Genomic DNA, 25,102 nt, shown 5'->3' with positions numbered 1-25,102 from the left:
ATTCAGTTGGAGTTCATTAAGGCAACAGCAGAGCTCAAAGCTAACTCCAAGACAATCCCAACAGAATAAGTAGTAGCCAAGTGGCTCTGACCCTGAAGCAGGTTCTTATATTCAAAGCACAGCCTAGTCTGCAGCTAATTAACAAAGGAAAACCTATGATTCTGTCACTCTGAACCTGAAGAACTTTCTTCAGGTAGCTGGAGCTAGTAGCATTATATTAGAGTTAAAACAGAGGCAAAGGCATGGGATTTTCTCTTAAATCCCTTAACTGGGATCAGGTACTTGCAATATTCAGACCAAGAGGGAAGCAATCAGACTTCTTTCTGGATCAGACTATTTTGGGCACACTAAAAGTTATCAATACCCAGTCATGAAATCTTTGAGTCATAATGCACTCAATACCCAGAAAAAAGCAGCAGGACCTAAGGAAAACAAAACAAAACAGAACCAAACAAAGACCAGACATTCCCTCCAGAAGTGCAGATCCTATCCTTAATACAAACTACTAAGTTGAAAAGCAAGGTTAAATGGAGAGTGGGGGAGGAGGAGGAATCTCTTACAATAAAAGATGTATTATTGTTCAAATGATGCTCAAGATACAAACTGATAAGAAAAGAACTCCAAAACATTAACAAGGAAAACTTCAAAAAAATAGATAACAATCAGAAGTTATAACCAAGAATTTCTGGAAGAAATCAAGCAAGAGTTTGGGTTTTTTAATTATTTTATTAATAAAAGTATTAAAGGATTGGAATTGAATTCTAAATGAAACAGAATTAAAGAATTGGAAAAGAAAGGAGAGCTAGGGAAGAAAGCCTAAGAAGGAGAAATAAGAACTTAGCGGAAAGTACAGAATCTTAACCTAGCAAAAGACTTTTTGAAAATTAAAATGGACCAAGCTCTAGTTAATATCTTTATGAAACAAGCAATAGGAAAACAAAAGACTGAAAAACAAGAAAAAGATATGAGGTATTTCATATCAAACATGATCTTGAAAACAGGAAGGAGAGGAGCATAAGAATCATTAGATTGCTTGAAAGTCATGATAAAAAAAGCTATCATATTTCAAGAAATCATGCAAGGTTGATGAATATGAAAATGTTAGAAGGATTGCACATGCAAAAAGATAAAGGCTTACAACCAAGAATAACTTACCTAGGAATAATCTTAGGAGAAGGGAGGAGTGGGGGAGTGGGAAATGGATATTTAATGAAATGAAGCACTTCCAAACTTTCCTAATTTAAATACAGGAGTCAAGAGAAACATAGAAATATAAATAGAGGCAAGCAATCAGAAGAATCTTAACGAGAGAATGATACAAACCCTTAGAATACTAATGTCAAGGGTCATAGGTGGAATTAAATAAAGGCAGGGGACTTAAGAGAGTTTCTGCTATGTTTTTATTATCTTAGAGCAAGGGCAAGGAACCTTTTTTCTTCCAAGAGTCATTTTGATATTTATAACATCATTCTGGGACATATAAAATTAGTAACTTACAGAACTCAAGCAGTGGGAGGTTACTGTACCTAGATTTCAGCTTATCATGGCCTGTGGTAGCCTTAGTCGCCCTAGTAAATAATTTCAGAGGCAGAAAAAGGGCGATTCATCTTAAAAGAAAGGGGAGTGTGGGGAATTATTTTTTTGGGAGAAGGTAAAGAATGATCTCATATAACTGGAGTCCACAAACAGGGAAGTAGTAGTGGGAGAAACATTTAAAGTTCACTTTTATAATGAAATGGTCAGAGGCAAGATAGGAGGTAGAATACATAAAAACAGAATTGAGTAAAACAACAGAGTTGGGTACAGAAATAAATTTCACTTACCAGAGAAAAAGAAGAAAACAAGGAAGTAAGGTTAGGAGGAAGAATAAGTTGAGGGAGGTATTATAAACTAAACAAACTCTTACCACAGAAGTTGTATCACAGCAGAGAGAGGAGGGGCCTTAAAAGTAAAAGACAGAGACCTAGCCCCTTGTCCCAAATTAATGACACACTCTAGCCTGAGGAGAAAGGGGTACTACCAAAGGTAGAATTTGATACCAGTCTTAAAGGAAGCCAAAAGGCAGAGCCATTTCAGGATGAGGACTATCATAAGACAATAAGAAAAAAAAAAAAAAAAGTCTAGAGTTCAGAATTAAAAGTGTATGGAAGGGAATAAATTGTAAGAAGACTTCAAAGGTAGAAAGGATTCCAGGTTGATCTTGTAAGTACTCAAGCACTTGCTAGCTGTGTAATCTTGGGCAGTCACTTAACCATTTACCTTAGTTTCTTCATCTGTAAAATGAGTAGGAGGAAAGCAAGAAAATGGTAAACTTCTATCAGTAAACACAATTTATTTAGGAGAAGAGGGTGAGATGGTTAAACCTACAATTAGGAAAAATCCCTTTGGCAACTGAGTGGAGGATGGGAAGGAGTGAGGAAAAACTTGAGGAAGGAAGACTAACCAGAAGGATGCTTCGGTAGTCCAAATGTGAGATGATGAGGTCCAGCAACCAGAGTGGCTCAGTAGAGAAAGGAGTGTATATAAGAGATGTTGGCAAGGTGAAAACAACAGGATTTGGCAATGTATTGAGTGGGGAAGGAAAGCTTGGGTGGTTGAAAGAATTGTATCCTTAATAGTAAGAAGCTAAAATTTAAGGGAAGGTTTGGTTTAAAAGACAATGTGGTCTTGTTTTAGACATAATGAATTTGAGATGTCTATGCCCAATTCAAGATGTCCAAAGGCAGTTGGCAATGCAAGATTGGACATTAGAAGAGAAACTAGGGATGAATAAACTCCTCCTCTATTTGACATGTAAAGCTCTTTACAACTAGTCCCCATTCTCTCTTATCAACTATATTACTCCCCTGCATGCAATCTATGGTCCAATCAAATTAATGACAATATTATATTCATCACACAACACTACCGAAGCACCAGCTCCTTTCATACTAATAGTCTCCATTATCTCTCTCAAAATAATACTATATTTATAGCTAGGTTCCAATCAGTGAAAATAATGAACTCCCTGAAGTGGCTGTATCATATTACTGCAGATTTTCCATTGGGCAGGATATAATTATCAAACCTTAAATAATTTATAATCTCAAATAATACAAATTCAAATAGTCACTTAAAAGGATTCATTATCCATATTAATTGAGACTTCTTTGAACTTTGCATTTACTTTGTATATACTTGTATATATTCAAATTTTCTTCATGGATAGACTAAGTTCCTTTATTGTTTCTAGTTTAACTTTGTAACTGACATGTTCTAGCATAGTCCCTTGCACAAAATAGATGTTTTATAAGTAATTATTAATTCACTAATTGGCTGAAAATACTTTTTCATAGTCTTTCAGTAGTTCCAAACTTCACAACAAAACTTCTTCCAACTTCAATATTATCAAACAAACAAACAGCACTGTTCATCAATTGTTCTTGGTCTCTTAAAACATTTTCCCCCAAAAAAATTCCCAATGCAACAGAAAAAAAAATGCATACATTATGATTTACCCTATTTCCCCCCTCATTATTATTTAAATATGCTAATAGATATTCAATTTATCTAAAAGTGACTCTGAAGATGGTCTACTGTTCCAACTTAATAATATAAATGAAGAAATTTAGCCAACTTCACAAATCTTAAGTTTGGTTTTTTCCTGTCTATATATTTGCAAACCTTGACTACCATAAAATTCTCTAGTACATTAAAACCAATAAGTAAAATAAACAATCAGAATTCATATAATCACCTCTAGATTTAAATCCAGGAATAGCCAATCTTGTTTCTCTTTTTCTATCCTCAGAAGATTTAGCATGACTGGCAACTATATAGCTCAATTTAAAAAACTTTACCAGGAGGTAATTTGAGGGCCTGGCTGAGGTACCTTAAGATAGACTCCTACATAAGAAAATATCTTTCAAATTTCATGATGCATTATAGCCAAGGCTACATAAAATTCCTTCATTTGTGACAACTAGACCTCAAAAGGGAAAAAAAAAATTCAACAAATAAATTATTAATGGTATCCTATATCCTAGATGCACAGGATATAAACTTCAAAATGGCAATTTATTTCTAAGTTTATTAGCAACTAACTGAAAAAAAAAATTATGGCTTTTGTTCCTTTGGTTTATTGTATTAACCCTATCATAATCAAAGAGCCATTAATGGCTTCTTATATAGAGAAATACAAGTCCTACAAAGATTGACTGTGTTCTGTAATAGAAGCATTCATAGACAAAGAGTATTTTAATATTCTCTGCCCTCCAATAATCAAATATTATTCCCTATTATTAATTCTTTCCTCTTCTCCATCAACTTCTTTCTCAAAAAATAAAAAGGTAGAAAAATAAAACAATTATAAAAGATTATACTTATGTAACACATCAAATCAGGTAAGTGGCACAGTGAATAAAACGCTAGACCTGGGGTCAGGAAGACCTGAGTTCAAATGTAGCACTTACTCAAGCACTTACTAACTGTGTAACCCTGAGCAAGTCACTTAACTCTGTTTGCCTTAGTTTCATCTGTAAAATGATTAGGAGAAGGAAATGGCAATCCTCTACCAGTATCGCCAAGAAAATCCCAAGTGGGGTCACAAAGAGTTGAACACAACTGAACAACACCATGTAGCATATCAAGGTACATAAAGTACTTTATGTAACATATACATATACAAAGAACTAGCAAACCCAAACAATCCTAATCATAAAGTCCATTATGCAACACTAAGATAACACTCCGACTATTAAGTTATTAGAATTAATAATCCTAAATTATTAAAATTAATCTTTTTTAAGAGATAAAATGAGTTTGTAAATAAAATGAATAACTTACCCATTTGCAGGATCTAATGCAATAGCTCTTGGCTGATCCAACTCTTGCCAAAATAAAACTTTTCTTAAAGTTCCATCTAAATTGGAAACTTCAATCCGATTAGTTTCAGAATCTGTCCAGTATAATTTTTCTCCCAACCAATCACAGGCCAGCCCATCAGGGGATAATAATCCGGAAACAACCACATTTTGTACACTCTCGGTTTTGTTAAATTCTGTTCGTTTAATGGCTTCTTCACTTACATCACTCCAGTATATCAAGCCATGGTCAAAAACAAAGTCCACTGCAGCTGCATCCTCCAAACCTCCAACCACAATTGTAGCATTCTCTTTACCATTGGTAGCATCCACCAGTCGTAAATCCCGTCTATTTGCATAAAGCAACAAGGGAGCCCCTATAAAAGAAAAAATATATACAAATAAAAAAGATATTAATGTAGAGTTCAAACAATTTTATGTTTTATTCACCATAACAAGTTAATATTAATAAAAACCTACTGATAAAAATTGAAATGCCAATATAAAAGTTTATTGTAGAGAATCATGTCTGTAACAATTCCTATCTGCTACAACTAAACAACTAAAAAATGGTTATTTATACAAAACTTCCAGTCATAGAAAACGCACTATCAAGGAATTCCACTGATTTGGGGGCAGTTCTAATGTATGTGAGGGGATTACTGGAAAAGGAGGAAAGACAGAAAGTGAGGGAGAATACATCTGGATTCTCTTATGCTGTTAAATTTCTTCTACAAGGTAACTTTTTTTTTCTATTTCTATCTACTTCATTGTATATTATTATTAGTCCTTAAATAGGGTCTACTAAAAGTAAACAAAATAAAAACAAATAAAAATATTTCAGGGAAATATTAAGTTGCTAAATGCTCTTAGTCACATACATTAAATAATTCTTTGGGCTGTTGTTTTTTAAAAACACTTACTTACCAGGCCACTGACATTTATCCATTTTAAAGTGTGGTTAGGAAGGACCTAAAGGTTAGAGTAGAGTCTATAATTAAGGGGAAGCAACACCATAGATAAGACCAAAACTATGCTGTAATAATCTTAAACTCTCTTCCTTATTACTGAAAAGATTTAAATAATAAGAAACAAAGCCAAACCACAAACCTTTATCTTCGAAAGGGAGACCCAACTCCTTCAAGATTAAAATAAAAGTCTTATATTAGCCCAAACCAGCATTAAATATTGTAACCAACCACTAAAGTAGAAACTAGTTTATTATCTTGACTCCACTAAAGATGAAGGATGCTCACAAATTCAAATACATGTATATTTTAATAAAAAATACACTAATTCTTCAGCTGGCTACAGTGTCATACAACCTTATTTTTCAACAACAGCCTTTATGTTTGAAGCCTAGTAGTAATTATCTGTGCATGTGGATTCTCAGACACTTATTAGTTGTATGACATGAAATAAATAACTTAACCTCTGCTGCCTCAGTTTCTTCAAATATAAAATGAGGATAATCATACTACCTACCTCATGGAATTGTTAAGAAAATTATTTAGTACAGTGTCTAGGCACATCAAAAACATTTAATAAATACTTATTTTCCCTTCTCTTCCCTTTTCTTAAAACTACAAATCAATGTCAATAACAACCTGTCTGTGTGCATTCATCTTGCATGAAGCCTATCCCTGTTCTCCCATAAATTTACCTTGGAGATTCACACAATGTGTTCGGGCATTCCTCTCATTTTCATGACAGTGTATGGATACTGATGGAGCAAAAAGGCTGTCTATCAGTTCTCTCATTCTTAATTACATGACCATTTATTTAGATGATGACATCTTTTATACTATTTTCCTACATTATTTCTTCTTTATAGCATGTTGTAGCCTGCTCACATCCATTATGCATCTCTTTCTTCATTGCCCTTTGGATGACCTTCAAATTCCTTTCAGATTAACATTCTATGGTTCAGAACCATATAAAATCACCTTAAGTATAATAATATGAGCTAAAGTTTTAAAGAGAAAATTGGGATATTAAAAGAACTAAAAACAATTCTTTCCTTTTGCTTTACAATTTGAAACCCAGACAATTCTCCATTTCTAGTATATCTCCAAGATGTGTATTGATAGACCAGCTCTATTGATTCAAACAACTAAAAAAAAAATAGATTTTTTTTTTCTCTAGCTGGTTTTTACTTTTGGTTAGGAAAAACTCTCTTGAGTAATTATAAATCTCATTTAAAGAGGTTCTGGAGCTTGACAAAATCTTCAAAAATTCTGGCCCACAATCATTCTAACCTCACCTTCTACAAGAAATCCCTCTTCAATTTTAACTTGGTTAATACACATCTCTACTTTAGACTTCACTTGATATTAATAGCCAGAAGATTTAAAAAAAATTCATTTCTGCAGCTATTCTCCTGGTCCTATTACTAGCAAAGGTATTCATCTTTTGTCCACAGACCAAATCTAACTCTTCAAATTAAATATCTAACAAATCTGAGGGAGAAATAAAAGACCTTATAAATATGGATAGGGAAAATACTTAACCAAACAAAAAAATAAAGAAGAAATTAAATGGCACAATTGTTTAATAATGAAAAATGCATTTGTACAAGCAAAATAAAGCAGTAAGAATTACAAGGGAATGGGGGGGAAATGTCTCTGCCCCCAAATTTTTCTAATAATAATCTGATATCCAAGTTATATATAGGGGATTGTTCTGAATAAATAAAAACAAGAACATTCTCCAATAAATAAATGATCAAAGGATCTGAACAGTAAATTCTCACAGGAAGAAATTCAAGCTATCAATATCTATATAAAAAATGCACTAAATAGCTATTAGAGAAATGCAAATTAAAACAACTCTAGTTACACTTCACAGCAATCAGGCCAGATGACAAAAAGGGAAATGGAAATTGCTGGAAGGATTATTAGAGAAGAGTTATCAAACTGATCTAATCATTCTGGAAAACAAAAGCAATAAAAAGAAACTGTGCCCTTGGACCTAGCAAAATCTCTCCTCTCCAAAGAGTTTAAAGAAAGAATAAAGGAACTCATAAGAACAAAAACAGTTACAGCAACATTATTATGGAAAATAACTGAAAACAAAGAGGTTTCTCAATAGTGATTAAAGATCACTAAAGATTAATCACTTAAAGGGAGACCCAACTCCTTCAAGATTAAAATAAAAGTCTTATATTAGCCCAAACCAGAATTAAATATTGTAACCAACCACTAAAGTAGAAACTAGTTTATTATCTTGACTCCACTAAAGATGAAGGATGCGTGATTAAAAATTATATAGTATATGAATGTAATTGATTATCCATAAGAAAGAAAAGAATTATAAAACATCAAATGCTAAAATGAGAACAGAAAGAAGTTTTGAAGAAGACAAGAAATGGGCAAGATAGTTTTGTTACTCTCGAGCTAAATTTAATATACATTTTAAAAATCCAAACCATATATAATTAAAGTTCACAGCTTCATATACAATTCTTTTTTCATTTTTTGAATAATGAAATATTTATGGTTGTTGATGTTAAGCTCATAACAAATAAATAAATAAATAATGTTGGTATTTGAAAAGGTTCAAAACAAAGAGCTATTGAACTTTTTCAGGCCTCATAATCTCTTATAATGTAAAATTAGTCCCTCCTATTGGTCAAATTTTCAAAATTATTCTTAGATTATTTTTCTATACAGTTATGAAACAGAAACAAAACCTGTGGTTATACTAATACAGGGAACTTCAAGATGAAACTTGTTCTACCAATGGAGTCTAGCAACTCCTCTGCAACTTATATTTTTAGAAAATTGTTTACCTAGAGTTAAAAGCTAGTATGTTGCAGAGGTGGAACTTGAATCTAGAACTTCCTAAATGCAAGAACAATTCTGTAATAGACTACACTCATTAAGAGAAGCAAAGCATCCAGGAGGGTTATGACAGTACCTGAACAATACTCTTCCGAAGACATCTAGAGGATTATATTCAGTTTTAGTGGCTATATTTTAAGATGAAAGAAAAGTATGACAATGAAATCCATCAAAGATCATTCTATATGAGTCGGCTGAAGCAACTAAGGATGCTCATCCTAAAATGAGAAGATTTAGAAAGAACTTGTAATGCCTTCAAATATTTCAAGAGCTATTATGTAGAAAAGGAATTATAATTGCTCTGGTTAGATTCAGAGGACAAGAGTTAGGAATAACACATATATAATGCCAAGAGCCTGGGTAGCTCTATAATCAAGTCTTAATTTACATTTTCCCCATCACTACCTCAGAGAAGATAATCCAGTGTAGTATGACCCTGGTAAAAAAAAGAAATAGACTCAAGTTTGGGCTCTGCCAAGAATTAGCTGTAAGGGCAAATCGCTCAAAACTACCTGAATGTGAATTTCTTTTCTGTAAATTAATATTGTGTAAATTGCTTTATTACAAATATGATATATTATAAATATAACAAACATAATATTTGCACCATTCACTTCACAGGATTGTTTATACAAAATGTTTTGTAAACTGTAAAATACTATTAAAGTAAGTGATGAGAATCTTTGGCTCCAAATAAATAATTCTTCCTAGAATATATTTGTTTATTCAAATCTTATACTTCTTTTAATGTTCCTTCAAAGCCCAACTCATGTTAGAGCTTTTTCCAAATGTTAGAGCCTTTCCAAATTGCCCCATTTCTCAGTGATCTTTTCCAATTCTTAAAACAATTATTATATATCTATTATTCCCTGGGACTTTACATTATCTTTTTAATTTACATATCTTCTCTCCCTAACTAAGCCACTTAAAAACCAGAACATTTGTTATCCTGTTTTGTATCTGCAATACCTAGTATGATACCCTGCACCTAAACTGTAGTCAAAAAAATGTGTTGATTCAATTCTAAAATACTATCAAATATAGCAGAAAAAATTGCTGTGTTTTATTTCTCACAATCAATTGAAAATCAATCAAACTATTCTTCTAAATTAAATATTAAGCTGTTGACTGGTAAAAATTAGAAATAATGTTACTAACTGGCTAACTTCTCACTCCACATTAAATTCAAAACAAGAAGATCCTTTTGAAGACAAAGCTCTATGTAAAGACACAGACTTAGCTACATATTCTCTACACTCATAGAGCTTGCAGAATATATAAATGCCACACGCATACAATTATGATGCAAAACAATACATGTGAAATGCATAAAAGACAAGAAGGAAAGTGCTGAATGAGATATGAAGAGAAAAGGCCCATTACCAAGCAGGAAGATTACAGCAAACAAGTAAGGGGGAAGGGGGGATTCAAAGGTGGAAAAGGATTCCAAATTTAGGGGAGGAGATTTCAAACATAAGGAAGGAAAGCACAGAGTACAATATGGGAAGATACTGAGTGGTCAAGTTTGCTAAAGAAAAGGGTACTTGAAAGGCTGGAAAGTATGAGATAAGGTTGGAAAGAATATAACATTAGACTGTGGAATAATGTCAAGCAAAAAAAATCTAAAGAAAAGCAGTATGGTAGTAAAGTGAAGAAAGCAAAGACTCTGATATTGGATACTTAACCTGAACAAATAGGAAGTTACTAAAGACTTGCTAGGCCTCAATTTCTTCATCCATAAAATAAGGGGGCTAGACTAGAGGTCACCTAACATCCTTTTCAGTACTAGGTACATTTATTATTCTTTAATGAAAGGAAACTTAAGTTTACTCAGGAGGCAATTGGAAAGAATTATAAATTTTTAACTGGAGGTATGACATGACCATTCTATGGCTGATAAAATGTGAAAGATGGCTGGGAAGAAAAGTTAAGTTGAACTGAAAAAGATCTGTTAAGAACGAGGCTCTCAAAATTGTTGAAGAAGACATTACTGAGGCCTAACACTAGTATGAGGATAACAGAAATAGAGACTAGAACAAACATAATAAGACATAGTAGAGGCAAAATTGACAGAAGCAAGAAATAAAAGAGTTCAAAGGTTCATAATCGATGCCTTGTTATGAATATTTCCTTTCAGAAAGAGTCAGGAGACACTAGAAAGTAGCAATTATCACCACTGAAAACAAAATTCATTTTTATTTTAAGATGTGGGAAGCCATTTCTAAATTATGTATAATCCAACTCTCAATTTGTTAAGAAAAAGTATCAAAATATCAAATTAGAAAAATAAAAGTGATTAACTATTTAAATAAGATGCTAAAACAAGAAGGCACAAAACAGACTAATACAGTATCACCATTTCCTTAAGCATCCTTAAGCAAATTTAATGAAGTTAAATAATCATCAAAAAAGAGTAAAAGATCCTCAAAAACCACCACAAGTAACAAATATTTAATCTCTTTGCAAGTAGAGAAATACTGCAAAGGAAATATCAGTTTAGAATATAAACATATCTGTAAAATGTTCCAAAGATTATAAGTAATATATTATCTCATAAAAACAAGAAGCAGCAAAGGGAAAAACAAGTTGACAAAAAGCTTATTAGAAAGAAACTGAATTAGGTCAAAACATTTCATTTAAGGCCTTTAAAGATTAACCAACAAAGCCCAATAGTAAGAAGGGAAAATGGAAAAGACCCACCAGGATCTCTACTGTAAAATATTTTCTCTACTGATGAACTCCAGCACCAAAGCCTTGCTAGGCTCCAGAGGGAATTTTATTGCAGCTGACCTAATACACAGGAAGAAAGTATAAAAGTAGACAATATAATTTTGAGGGCACTTTTGGAAGAATAGTCAGACTGTGTACTCTAACAAAAACCTGAATTTCTCAAACTGAATAATGATCAAAAAATGCAATGGGAAACTAAAGTGAATTCACAGATCCCTAACTGCACAGGTCAACCAGAAATGGGAATACAAAATGAAAAAGGACTTTCAAGCAAAGCCATCACAGAGTAGCCATCCCACAGAAAGACCACTAGCCTATATTTAGAATCAGCAAAAGCAGAGGACTCCTTAGAGAAAGACTAAGGGAATGAGAAAGCAATAGGGAGAGTAGAAGCCCTAGTGAAATGACTAGTTCAATGTTCAAATGGGGTCATTCCAGGCACAGGGGCTCTGAGGTCTCTAACACTCCATTCTTAGATGTCACAGAATATCCTGAAGATAACCTCACTCTGAACCTCAAAGATCCAAGGGAATCTTAATTCCAGGAGGAAGTCGGTACAAGAATCTAAGAAACCCAAAGCAAGATCAAGAGGGCCTACCTAAAATTCAGCAAGAGTATGGAGGCATGGTGCAGCAAGATAACTGTATAAATAAATACACATACATACACACACACATATACACATATATTATATTTAACATATTTAATATGTATGGGACTACCTGCCATCTAGGGGAGGGGTGGAGGAAAAGAGAGGAAAAGGTAAAACAAAAATTTTTGCAAGGGTCAATGTTGAAAAATTACCCACCCATATGTTTTGTATATAAAAAGCTATTTTAAAAAATAAAGAGTATAAAGGCCTGGCCCTGGCAAAACAAACAAACAAAAAACAATTTAGTAACTAATGGTTGAGGAATAAGTTAACACTTGTCAACCTGGAAAAACTCAGATCAACTAAGTAAATAAAACGAAACATTTATTCACAGTCACAGAATTGCAATTCAGAATAATATGCTTTCTTATTCAGACAGAAATGCAGGGAAGAAAGAGTTGAAGGGGATTCTTACAGGCACTATTCAGTCATAGAAATAACCACGATAAAGAAAGAGAATGTTGGTGCTGAGGGTTTACAAAAAGAGACTGAAGAATGTCCTTGTGATTGTCTCTGCTCAGGAACAGGGGCAGTTAGAAACTGCCAGTCAGAGCAGGATAAGGGCCCAGAATTACCCAGGGGTTGACATTAACCAATATCTAATAATATTGCAAATCTAAAGCTCTCCCCAAGAAAAGAAAAGAGCAACTCCATAACAACTGATTCTAAGCAGTGACTCAAGGAAAACAGAATTTCCACAATAACTATTTGAATACCTACAAGGAGCAAGAAATTTAAAATTTCAGTAAAAGCTACAGGAAAGAATTGGGGAAAAAGGAATATACAACTTTTAAAAAGTGGCCAATTTACCCAAGAAACTGACTGTGAAAAACAGAATAAACCAAACAGAAATTAATAACTCTATGAAACATAAAGATACCCTAGAATAAAAATCAAGGAGGAAAAAAAGGAAAGGAAATACAAAACATTTTTTTTTAATGACCTGGAAAACAGGTTAAGAAGAAATAATTTAAGAATCACCAGACTCCTTAAAAAACAAGGTTTTTTTTTTTTTTTTTTTTAAACTGGACCTTATGTTTCAAGAAATACAAATGAAAACTGCTCAGATCTATTAGAAACAGAGGTAAAAATAAAGCTAGAAAGAATATAATGACCACTTTCTGAAAGGAACCTCAAAAGGAAAATTCATAGGAAAGTCAATCAAAATCCAGACTTCCTAGTTCAAAGAAAAAAATTCTTCAAGCATCAAGAAAGTAACAGTTCAAACTCCATGGAACCATAGTCAGCATCACAAGCTCCTCTATTAAAAATGAGAAGAGATATGGAATACAACTAAGAACTTACCCTTGTAAAATTTAGCATTCATGACCCTACAGGGGGAAAAAAAGGACCTTTAATAGTATAGAAGTCTTTCAAATACCTCTGATGAAAAGACTAGAGCTGAACTGAACGTTGTTTGAAATGCAAACAAAAAAGTAAAAAGGGACTTTGAAAGGTAAAATGATTTCAGCAGTTGGAAGAGGCTCTATGATGATGTGCTAACATTCTAATAGGAGAAAAGAAACATGTATCCCACCAATCTCCCTAATGAATATTGATGCTAAAATCTTAAATAAAATATTAGCAAAAAGATTACAGAAAATTGTCACCAGGATAATACACTATGACCAAGTAGGATTTATACCAGGAATGCAGGGCTGGTTCAATATTAGGAAAACTATTAGCATAATTGACTATATCAATAACCAAACAAACAAAAACCACATGATCATCTCAATAGATGCAGAAAAAGCATTTGATAAAATCCAACATCCATTCCTAATAAAAACACTTGAGAGCATAGGAATAAATGGACTTTTCCTTAAAATAGTCAGGAGCATATATTTAAAACCATCAGTAAGCATCATATGCAATGGAGAAAAACTGGAACCTTTCCCAGTAAGATCTGGAGTGAAGCAAGGTTGCCCACTATCACCATTATTATTTAATATCGTATTAGAAACACTAGCCTCGGCAATAAGAGTTGAGAAAGATATAAAAGGAATTAGAGTAGGCAATGAGGAAACCAAACTATCACTCTTTGGTATACCTAGAGAACCCCAGAGATTCTACCAAAAAGCTATTGGAAATAATTCATAATTTTAGCAAAGTAGCTGGCTACAAAATAAATCCCCATAAATCCTCAGCATTTTTATACATCACCAACAAAACCCAACAGCAAGAGATACAAAGAGAAATTCCATTCAGAATAACTGTTGATACCATAAAATATTTGGGAATCTATCTACCAAAGGAAAGTCAGGAATTATATGAGCAAAATTATAAAAAAGTCTCCACACAAATAAAGTCAGACTTAAATAATTGGAAAAATATTAAGTGCTCTTGGATCGGCCGAGCGAACATAATAAAGATGACAATACTCCCTAAACTAATCTATTTATTTAGTGCTATACCAATCAGACTTCCAAGAAAATATTTTATTGATCTAGAAAAAATAACAACAAAATTCATATGGAACAATAAAAAGTCGAGAATCTCAAGGGAATTAATGAAAAAAAAATCAAATGAAGGTGGCCTAGCTGTACCTGATCTAAAATTATATTATAAAGCAGCAGTCACCAAAACCATTTGGTATTGGCTAAGAAATAGATTAGTGGATCAGTGGAAAAGGCTAGGCTCACAAGACAGAATAGTCAATTATAGCAATCTAGTGTTTGACAAACCCAAAGCCCCTAACTTCTGGGAAAAGAATTCATTATTTGATAAAAACTGCTGGGATAATTGGAAATTAGTATGGCAGAAATTAGGCATGGACCCACACTTAACACCATATACCAAGATAAGATCAAAATGGGTCTATGACCTAGGCATAAAGAACGAGACTATAAATAAATTAGAGGAACATAGAATAGTTTATCTCTCAGACTTGTGGAGGAGAAAGAAATTTGTGACCAAAGATGAACTAGAGACCATTACTGATCACAGAATAGAAAATTTCGATTACATCAAATTAAAAAGCTTTTGTACAAATAAAACTAATGCAAACAAGATTAGAAGGGAAGCAACAAACTGGGAAAACATTTTCACAGTTAAAGGTTCTGATAAAGGCCTCATTTCCAAAATATATAGAGAACTGACTCAAATTTATAAGAAATCAAGCCATTCTCCAATTGATAAATGGTCAAAGGATATGAACAGACAATTTTCAGAGGATGAGATTGAAACTATTACCACTCATATGAAAGAGTGTTCCAAATCATTATTGATCAGAGAAATGCAAATTAAGACAACTCTGAGATACCACTACACACCTGTCAGATTGGCTAAGATGACAGGAAAAAATAATGATGAATGTTGGAGGGGATGCGGGAAAACTGGGACACTAATGCATTGTTGGTGGAGTTGTGAACGAATCCAACCATTCTGGAGAGCAATCTGGAATTAAGCCCAAAAAATTATCAAATTGTGCATACCCTTTGATCCAGCAGTGTTTCTATTGGGCTTATATCCCAAAGAAATATTAAAGAAGGGAAAGGGACCTGTATGTGCCAAGATGTTTGTAGCAGCCCTGTTTGTGGTGGCTAGAAACTGGAAAATGAATGGATGCCCATCAATTGGAGAATGGCTGGGTAAATTGTGGTATATGAATGTTATGGAATATTATTGTTCTGTAGGAAATGACAAGCAGGATGAATACAGAGAGGACTGGCGAGACTTACATGAACTGATGCTAAGTAAAATGAGCAGAACCAGGAGATCATTATACACTTCGACAACGATATTGTATGAGGACATATTTTGATGGAAGTGGATTTCTTTGACAAAGAGACCTGAGTTTCAATTGATAAATGACGGACAAAAGCAGCTACACCCAAGGAGGGAACACTGGGAAACGAATGTAAACTATCTGCATTTTTGTTTTTCTTCCCGGATTATTAATACCTTCTGAATCCAATTCTCCCTACGCAACAAGAGAACTGTTCGGTTCTGCAAACATATATTGTATCTAGGATATACTGCAACATATCCAACATATAGGGGACTGCTTGCCATCTAGGGGAGGGGGTAGAGGGAGGGAGGGGGAAAAGAATCGGAACAGAAACGAGTGTCAATATAATGTAATTATTGAATAAAAAATTAAAAAAAAAAAAAAGAAACATGTATCCCTTCAAATTCTTAATGTCTTCAAAAGGTACTAAAGAAATTAAATAAGAAAAGTTGGTGAATTAGTGGTATATTGTTTCCGTTCTGAGGGTTTTCAAAGAGGAAAGAGAAGGATTAATAAAAAGGAATAGATTTAGTAGGGAGAAGAGAGTGAACATGTTATTTCGCAAAATAAGTATTTTAGGAGAGAAGTATACAAAGATGGAGAAAGCAATAGGGAGAGCAGGTATCAGATGAACCCTATTATTAACTGAAATGGACAAAGAAAGGTTATACACACAGAATTTAGTATACAGAAATATATCAAACTCAACAAACAGGTTGGGAGATGAGTGGGTGGGGATATTAAGGAGGATGATAATAATAGGAAGAAAAAAATCAAAAGCAAATCTAATTTCCTCAGCAGGGATTGGAAAGAGAGGATACCTAGATTAGAGAAAAAAGAAATCCTATACAAAATATTTAGATTGTGTGGGGGAGGCAGGGAGAAGAGGACAAAGAATTAGAACCTAATAGGGTATCAAAAATTGGAGATGGCTCAACAAATTATATATAATGCAATGAAATACTATTATGCCATAAGAAATTAAATAAGGGACTGTTTCAGATAAACCTAGAAAGGTTTTATGAACTGACACAGAGCTATAGAAAGAATCAGGAGAACAGTTTATTAAATAACAACACTGCAAAGACAAACTATGAAATAACTAGATGATGTGCTAAAGCACAGGATTTGAAGAGTCAAGAATACTTAAGTTTATTCCACACTTGCATTTAGTAGCTATATGATTCTGGGCTTTTGGCGTTAGTTTCCCATTTGTAAAAATAAAGTAATAAGAGCACCTACTTGGGTAATTTAATATGTTAATAAAATGAGATATCATATGTAAAGCCCTTTGCAAAACTTATAAAGCTCTTTGCAAAACTTAAAGTGACATATAAACATTATATATTATTCACATTATTATAAAAGCTTAAGAATTCTTTCAATTGCAATAACCAACTGCAATTCTGGTTAATGAAGCATACTCTCCACCCACCTTCCAATAGAGAGGTAATAGATAGGATTCACACTGAAACACATTTTTCAGACACAAAGACATAATTTTTGCTTATTCATATTTCTTATGAAGGCTTTGTTCCCCCACCTTACAAGATAAAACAAGGGAAGAAAAGAAAATAAATCTTTGTTCACTGAAAATGTTATTAAAAAAAAAAAAAAAGGAAGGAATGGAGAAAGGGAAAAAAAAACTAAAAGAGTGTCTTAGATTTCTTCTTAGACAAACTGGGGTATGGCTAAATAAACTGTATGTAAATGTTTTCTTATTTCATTATAAAAAATGACAAAAAATCATCTGAAAGAAACTACAACTGATGAAGAACAAATAAGAAGAACCAGAACAATTTACAGAAGGGCAATGACAATAAAAAAAGAAAAATCTCTGAAGAATGAAAAATTGTGGAAAACGACTAACCACATCTCAGGAAAAAAAAAACAACCAATATACAAAAACATACATGGCCACTATGTGAATGTGTATTTAGGATTTTGGGGGTTATTTTTGGTTGATTTGTTTGGTTCGTTTGTTTTGCCTGACTATGCTTGTTAAAAAGAATTTTCTTTCTTTCTCTTTTGGGAGAGAGGGGAAGGAGAAGAAGGGGAGAAGAGCAACAATAATGCAAAAGAAGAACAACCCTAAAATACAAACAAAAACAAAAGTTCAGAAACATGTAGTGAAGGTTTTGAAATAAATACATTCAAAAAAGTAATATGTAGAACTTATTATATGCTTTTTAAAAAGCAAATGGTATGAAAAAAGAGATTGATAGTTTAATATAGAATCATCTTTTGGGCTCTGCTATTTATGCTATGGAGAGATTAAATTAAAATAAAAATGTAAAAATAAAATCTTGAAAAAAGGGAAGAAAGGGGAAAAAAGTCAATTGATAAAAAAATATAACTATTGGCCTATATGCCTATTTTCTAACAATAACTATGCATGTATTAATGTGCCAGGCACTAAATGAGGTGCCAGAGACACAAAAAATAAAATGTTTCGGAGAATAATATATACTTGCATCAAAGTATCTTACATCCAGCAATTAGCATAGTTTCTGGTACATAGTAAGAGTTTAATAAATGCTTATCAACTGATTGACTAAGATACAAAAAAGTATACTTTTAAAAATGATATTTTGTAATAAACCAGATCTTTACAATCATAAGTGATTAAATGGTGCAAAGAATACAAGTTTCCACTGTGTGTATCATTTGTTGACTATGAAAAAACATTTGATTCAGTAAAGCAAAAAAAACATTTGATTCAGTAAAGCAATATACCACATTAAAGGCTGTCTTCCTATGAATATGTTAATCTATAATTTAAGATTCTTTAAATGATGACAAAATGTACTTTGTTTTTTAATCTTCTATTATTACTACCAACTGAGAATAAAACAGTATTACTGAAAGTGTTTGCCTTGGTTCTGAAGAACATCAAGCACAAAATCCAAATTAAAGAATTATTCTCTCTATATAGTAAGATTCTCCAAATACTACTGTTTGTGAATTATAATGTCTCAATCTAAGGTAGACTAACTCCTCCTAAATGATATCTAACATTTATATATGGCAGTTTTGTCCATCTATAAAGAAAATATTAATTGGATGAAGAATGTCTATTATCCAGAGACAGTAAATTACAGATAGTCCATAAAGTTACTCTACCAGTATGTGTGTGTGTGTGTGTGTGTGTGTGTGTGTGTGTGTGTGTGTATCTATCTTGGCTAGACATTGCAGATGGTTAATGAAGTGGATCCAGAATTAAATAGGAGGAAATGAACAGGCTCTAAAAGAACAGTCTCTATAATTATTCTGGAAACCATACAGTGCTTTAAAACCTAAGATTTTCCCTGAAACAAAGGCTCATCTTTTTAACATCAACATTCTGTTGGTAATGGAATACTAATCTTACAAGAATTAAAGTGGCAAATAACCCAAAAGGTAAAGGACTGGGAAACATGAGAAACTGAGGAAAAACTGCACAGAAGCAGAAATATAAAAGGTATCACCAAAAAAAGATACATGCCCAGAGAAAAATCATAAAGCAAGACCAACGAAAATGCCTAATGCTCCTCCACCCAAAGTCAAGAGCCTAGCATTAGTTTCTAGAACTTTAGATGGATCTCCTGTGAAGAATTTATGGGAATTCATGGATATGAGTGGCACAAGAAAATATATGAAAAGGATGTTATACTATAATTTGAAAGAATACCTGTATCAAGGCAGCTAGATGGCATAGTGGGTAGATCACCAACCTTGGACTCAGGAGTTCAAATCCAACCTCAGACACTTAACACTTACTAGCTGTATGACCCTGGGCAAGTCACTTAACCCCAATTGCCTTATACACAAAAAAAGGGGTGGGTGGGAGAAAGAATATATCAACTGGATCAGAGATCCATTGAAATGTCTATTTTTTAACTTAATTTGTGATATAAAGAAAATGTTCAACATTTACAAATTCATTATATTCAAATATTATCAGTAATTGGTAGAATGAAAAAATAATAAAGTTGTCTATTTCCTGTTGGCATGTCCTGAACTTAAATTTATAGGATAACTTATCTTTAACTTTTGACTGTCAGTTACCCCACTCAATCTATTTCACTTCCAGTTCCAAATAGTATTAAGCTTGTGATTAAAATTCAAACCCCAACTATACTAACTTACTAGCTGGATAAAGCATTTCCTTTCTCTGGGATTCAGTCTTCTCATATAAAAAAAGACAACATGTTCTTTCCAGCCACTGATTGATAGACCCATGATCCTATGACCACTCATGACCCTTATCAACAAGATATTATGCTAATCCCTCTCAAAAAGCATATTACATAATAGCTAGTTGAATCATATTAACTAGTATCATTACTGTTGACCAAAAATAACACATGCTATTCTTATTGCTGATTCCTGATGCCTTTTATTGGCATGAAAACACTGAAGCACCAGGGAAATACAGTTTACAAAAGGGGTATATGGATGTGTGATGTTTAAGAAGATTCCCCTGCCCCCCAAAAAAAATTGAGCAAAAAACAAAAGAATGACAAGTTTTAATTTTGGAAGTACTTCCAAAAGAACATATGAAGTGGTTGATTTTCTAAGTGTATTAATTTTGCAAAGAAGAAAATACCTTATTCTTTCAAAACTGATAAGTTTTCCAAAGTTATTTACATAACTTTGTTCTATTTATACTATTTTACTATTTACACTATCCTATTTACATAGGATAAAAAACAGTGACATAGATCTAGAAACATAAGAGACAAGGTGAAAGAGTAGAAATCATTCCAGGATATAAGTAAGGGTACCAGTCCCATGTCTGATGTATTCAAACTTAATTTTTCAATGCCCCAGCTAATTCACTAAGACTATAAATTACTGAATAATTATATCCCTAAAGTAAAGAAAGTTTCCCCATTGGAAGCTCCCTACAGAGACAAATAGAAGCATATTAACACACACACACACACACACACAGAGAGAGAGAGAGAGAGAGAGAGAGAGAGAGAGAGAGAGAATGTGTGTGTGTGTGTGTGAGAGAGAGAGAGAGAGAAAGAAACCAACCATTAGGCAAGAGTAATTCTGTCAGTTCAACACTTTCCTACATATAGAAGTTGGGTTGGTATGTATATAATAAAACTCCAAGAAAAAAATATAAAATCACTGTTCAAACTCAAGTATTTACTTATATCACCTTTTTCATCTACTCATTTGCTGATCAATGTTTTAACATAATGATCTTTTAAAGTAATTTCCAATTTAAAAGCTTTTTCATTTTACTCTCTTGGTCTTTCCTTCAGGGAGGTTTATTCCAAAATCATCTTCTTTAAAACTTTCAATGCTGATGAGATGGATAGTACAAGCAAAGGAAGGTTACAGCAATGAAAATAACTGATGTTCTTATTGCATTTACCCATGAACCCCATAGTCTATAATTTGCAAAACAACAGGTCAGGCCCCTACAAAAACAAATTTATACAAACACTAATAAAAATTTGTGGGAATTGGTTTTGTTTGACTATGCCCATGTATCACAAGAAGGGATTGTCTTGTTCTTTAACTGGAAGGGGATAGAAAACAAAATATTAAAAATGCTTGTTAATTTTAAAAATTAAGCAATAAAACATAGTTCTTAAATCTAAACAATGAAAAAGAAACAACTTTGAAAATTTGCCCAATAGAAGTCTGCAGTTATATTCTTGCTAACAAGATAACTAAAATAATTTTAATAAGTAAGCTTGGTCCCAAAGAACAAATGAAACACACCCCCGCCCCATCCCCTAGTTTTTGCTTAACTGTTTTTTCTTGGTTACAAGGGAGGACTCAACTGAGGATAAAAGGAAGAGGGGAATCTAAAGAACAAAACTATTCACCCTTGATTTAAAAAAAAAAAAAAAAAAAAAGCATGAATAAACTTTTTTTCCTCTCCCTCTGCCCTCCAAAAAACAAAACAAAGTTTGGAAACCTAAAGTTTTACAACCCCTCATCTGGATATTAATATGAAAGAAAAACTTGGCCAGTAATTTTATTTTCAATTCAAATTAATACTTAAATTTTAAGGAACAAATCTGTTCCAGAAAGTCACTTCTGTAATTCATGAACCAACTTAACAGTCTCTTCTTTTAAAATTAACAGTTTGGCCATCACTACCCTTCTATCTACAAATCATTTTGTTTTAATTTAAGCATAGACTATCATTCAGGATGAGTTAAAAAATTTGTTTTAGTTAGCTGCCATTTATACATTAGCCAAAATAGAGAGTATTCAATACTCTGATCAGAATTGTTTCTGCATTAAGGCCACATTTACTCTTCATGAAATAGAACAAATATACACCAATATAGAACTAAAAGAAAATTTCCAAGTATAGTCTATGCTTTGGGAGGGGAGATGATTATTATTTAAGACTCCAGTTTCTAGCTATTGGTTTTTAAGAGTCACCTAATCTCTCTAGACTGTCTCCTAACTTGCAAACTGATACTATAAGGAAAAAATAATATCTTCCATCTCTAATTCTTCCCATACATGAAGGAATGACATTAACGCAAAAAATCAAAAATGCTGTCACATCAAAAGATACCCCAACACAAAGGTTGTCATATTACTGCAATACAAATTTGCACTGGACTAGAGGTCTCAAGCTGAAAAAAATGCGTCACATGTAAACAAAAATAGTAATAAAAACTGAAGAGATAAACTATCATGGCTATGGGACAACAAAGATCATTTTCTAACCATTTCTCTCTCCCCAAAGAGGGATACAAACAAAACCTGTTTGGGAATCAGGATCATCAGAATGACAGTTCCTTAGTTGTAAACTGGTAAACAGAGATTAATGATACTTTTTTTTAAGGTTAGAGCCTGTAACTAAGTGACTGACTGAGATCAAGGTATCAGTCTTGGAATGAACACTAGAATATGGATGGTTAGATACAGAAAAATCAAAATACAAAGTTGGTATTTTTAAAAAATCAGTTTTATAATACGCTTATGAAACTAAGCCTAACGTGAACCCGTAAAAGGTATATTCAGGCCTAGTGGTCAGAGGGTGAGGAAATTGTGATGGTCTTCATAAAAGTACTGACACATAACAGCTGGTGACCATGGACAAGATACTTAGTGCCCCAGGCACTAGAGCAATATTTGTAAATTACAAAGGTTTCAGGTCAGCTCAAAGTTTCCTAAACCCAATGAAATAAAAAAAAATGGAACTTCAAATTAACTATAAACCTCTGTTCAAATAATAGAGATTTAAGTAAAAAAAAAGGTACTCCTGAGTGCAACAAAATTCTTCTGTTTCAATAAACAACAACAATGTAACATCAATCTAAGTAAACAACTCATACTCAGTGCATCACCAAGTTCCATGCCCATCCTCCTACAACTTTTATTTGAAGAGGCAAATGTGCCTGAGTCATAATTATTAAGTTAAATAATGACAAAGGATGCTTATCTATCCAAGATATTTTCACTATTATCCCAAAATAAATTTTTACAAGTGGAAATTCCCAGTTAAATTCATAACACATCATCTATCTTTATGTTCCATGACACTTCACTAAGTTTGGTGTAAATGTATTTTAATTGTATTTAAACTTTATGTTGTCATATTATTGCAATACAAATTTGCATTGGACTAGACGTCTCAAGTCTGAAAAAAATTGGGTCACGTGTAAACAAAAATAGTAATAAAAACTGAAGATATAAACTATCAAAACTTAAGTTCTTCACTTGAAAACAGAAATGTCATCACTATTTCATTGCTGTTTAAAAAAAGATTGTGAATATTATGCAAAAGATGTCTAGGAGCTGATAAAAACCCTACAGCATGTGTCAGCTTCACAGAGAAGTTAAAAATACCAAAGAATCATGGAATATTAGTTATGTTAAGGGCAAAGAACTTAAGACAGCTCCTGACATCCAAAAACAAGTCAAGCACTCAGTGGGTGCTCAATAAATCAGCCTATGAAATGTTAGCTCAAGTCCCTGTTCACAAAAATGACTTTCCCACTTTATATCAACTAGTATACTTGCATGCTCTGAACTAGTCAAGAGCTAAAGAGGAAACCTATCCAATGGATTCCTAACCAAAGATTAGAAAACTTCCTGGGCCTGAAAACCACGACCACTTTCCAAGTGTGTCCTCATCCAGGGTTGCTATATTCCAAACAAGAATCAATCATCGACTATAACAAAGGTGGCAATAAAATAAAATAGTTAGGAGGACTGTACAACTTCATTCAAACAGGAGTGTGGTGGGGAGAGGGGAAAGCCTTTACACCTTCAATGTAAACTTTCAGAAAGTAAAAACGAGCACAAAGGAATCTTTTCTCTATGATTATTTCCCTCTTCAACTCCCCTGCCCCAACACACACACACACACACACACACACACACACACACACACACACACACACACACGCTCACAAACACGGATGGACACACTGCAATAAAAGATCGAAACTGGGAAGGGGTGACAAGGATTTCAGGGATTCCCCCAAACAGGAACCCCGACCCGTGGAGGCCAGGTGGAGAATGCCCCTAAAGGACCGGCCTGCATTGTGTCACTCCTGCACCAAACGCAGCAGCCCCTTCTCCTGGGCCCCTTTCTCCCTCTCTCCTTCTCCCGCAGCCAGGCCCGGCCTCTCGCCTCCTCTCCCCCTTTCTCGCCTCCCTTTCCCCTCCCCCCTCCAGCCCCCAACACACAAGAGACACACAAACAAAAAACGATCAATCTCATTAACTTGGGCGTCTCGATTCCGCCCCCCCTCCCCCAAACTCTGGTCTTTGCTCTCCCAGCACTGTTTGCTCACCTCTCAGGAGGACGCAAAAGCTGCAGGCCAAGAGGCTCCTCAGGACGGCCCCCATCTTCCCCTCCTCCTCTTCGCTTTCTCTCTCCTCTCACCGGCTCGAGGCGGTCCGAGGAGGGGGAGGCGGCGGAGAGGAGCCGGGGCCGCCGCGGCCGCCCCGCACGGTCATGCTGCCCGAGCTTTGCAGAAAGAGAAGAAAGAATCGCCAGCCCTCCCTCCCTCTCTCAGTCTCTTGTTTCCCACTCCGATCCCAAGGCGCCGCCTTTGCTGTCCTCTCTACAGCGCTACTTTTCCCTCGGGGCTGCCCCGGCGGCGACGGCGGCGACCAGCGTCTCGTTCCATTCTCCAGCCCGCTCCCCCTGCGGCGGCGGCGGCGGCAGCGGCGGCTCCTCCGCGGGCTCCACGCAGCTCCTCATTCAGCCTCCGCCTCCTCCCAGCGCGGCGGCGGCGCAAGGATACATAGGCAGAAGGAGCCTCGCGCCCGGTCCGGTCGCGCTCTCTCCTGCGCTCCTCTAGCTCTCCGTCCCTCCCCCTTCCCC

General features: G+C 34.2%; 1 protein-coding gene across 1 annotated transcript in view; it reads right to left on the bottom strand.

The window, feature by feature from the left end:
• Positions 1-24,746, bottom strand: part of LRP6 (LDL receptor related protein 6) — a 137,451-nt gene extending 112,705 nt beyond the window's left edge. Inside the window, exons 1-2 of the mRNA XM_052000098.1 lie at positions 24,567-24,746; positions 4,825-5,218 (exon numbers count right to left, since the gene is read on the bottom strand). Coding sequence (XP_051856058.1) covers positions 4,825-5,218; positions 24,567-24,621 — 449 coding nt within the window. The 5' untranslated portion in view covers positions 24,622-24,746. The remainder of the gene's footprint in view (positions 1-4,824; positions 5,219-24,566) is intronic.
• Between the last annotated feature and the right edge of the window lie 356 nt (positions 24,747-25,102).

Source organism: Antechinus flavipes, chromosome 5, assembly GCF_016432865.1.
Source record: "Antechinus flavipes isolate AdamAnt ecotype Samford, QLD, Australia chromosome 5, AdamAnt_v2, whole genome shotgun sequence".
Lineage (NCBI taxonomy): Eukaryota > Metazoa > Chordata > Mammalia > Dasyuromorphia > Dasyuridae > Antechinus > Antechinus flavipes.
This window is presented reverse-complemented; position numbering and strand designations above follow the sequence as displayed.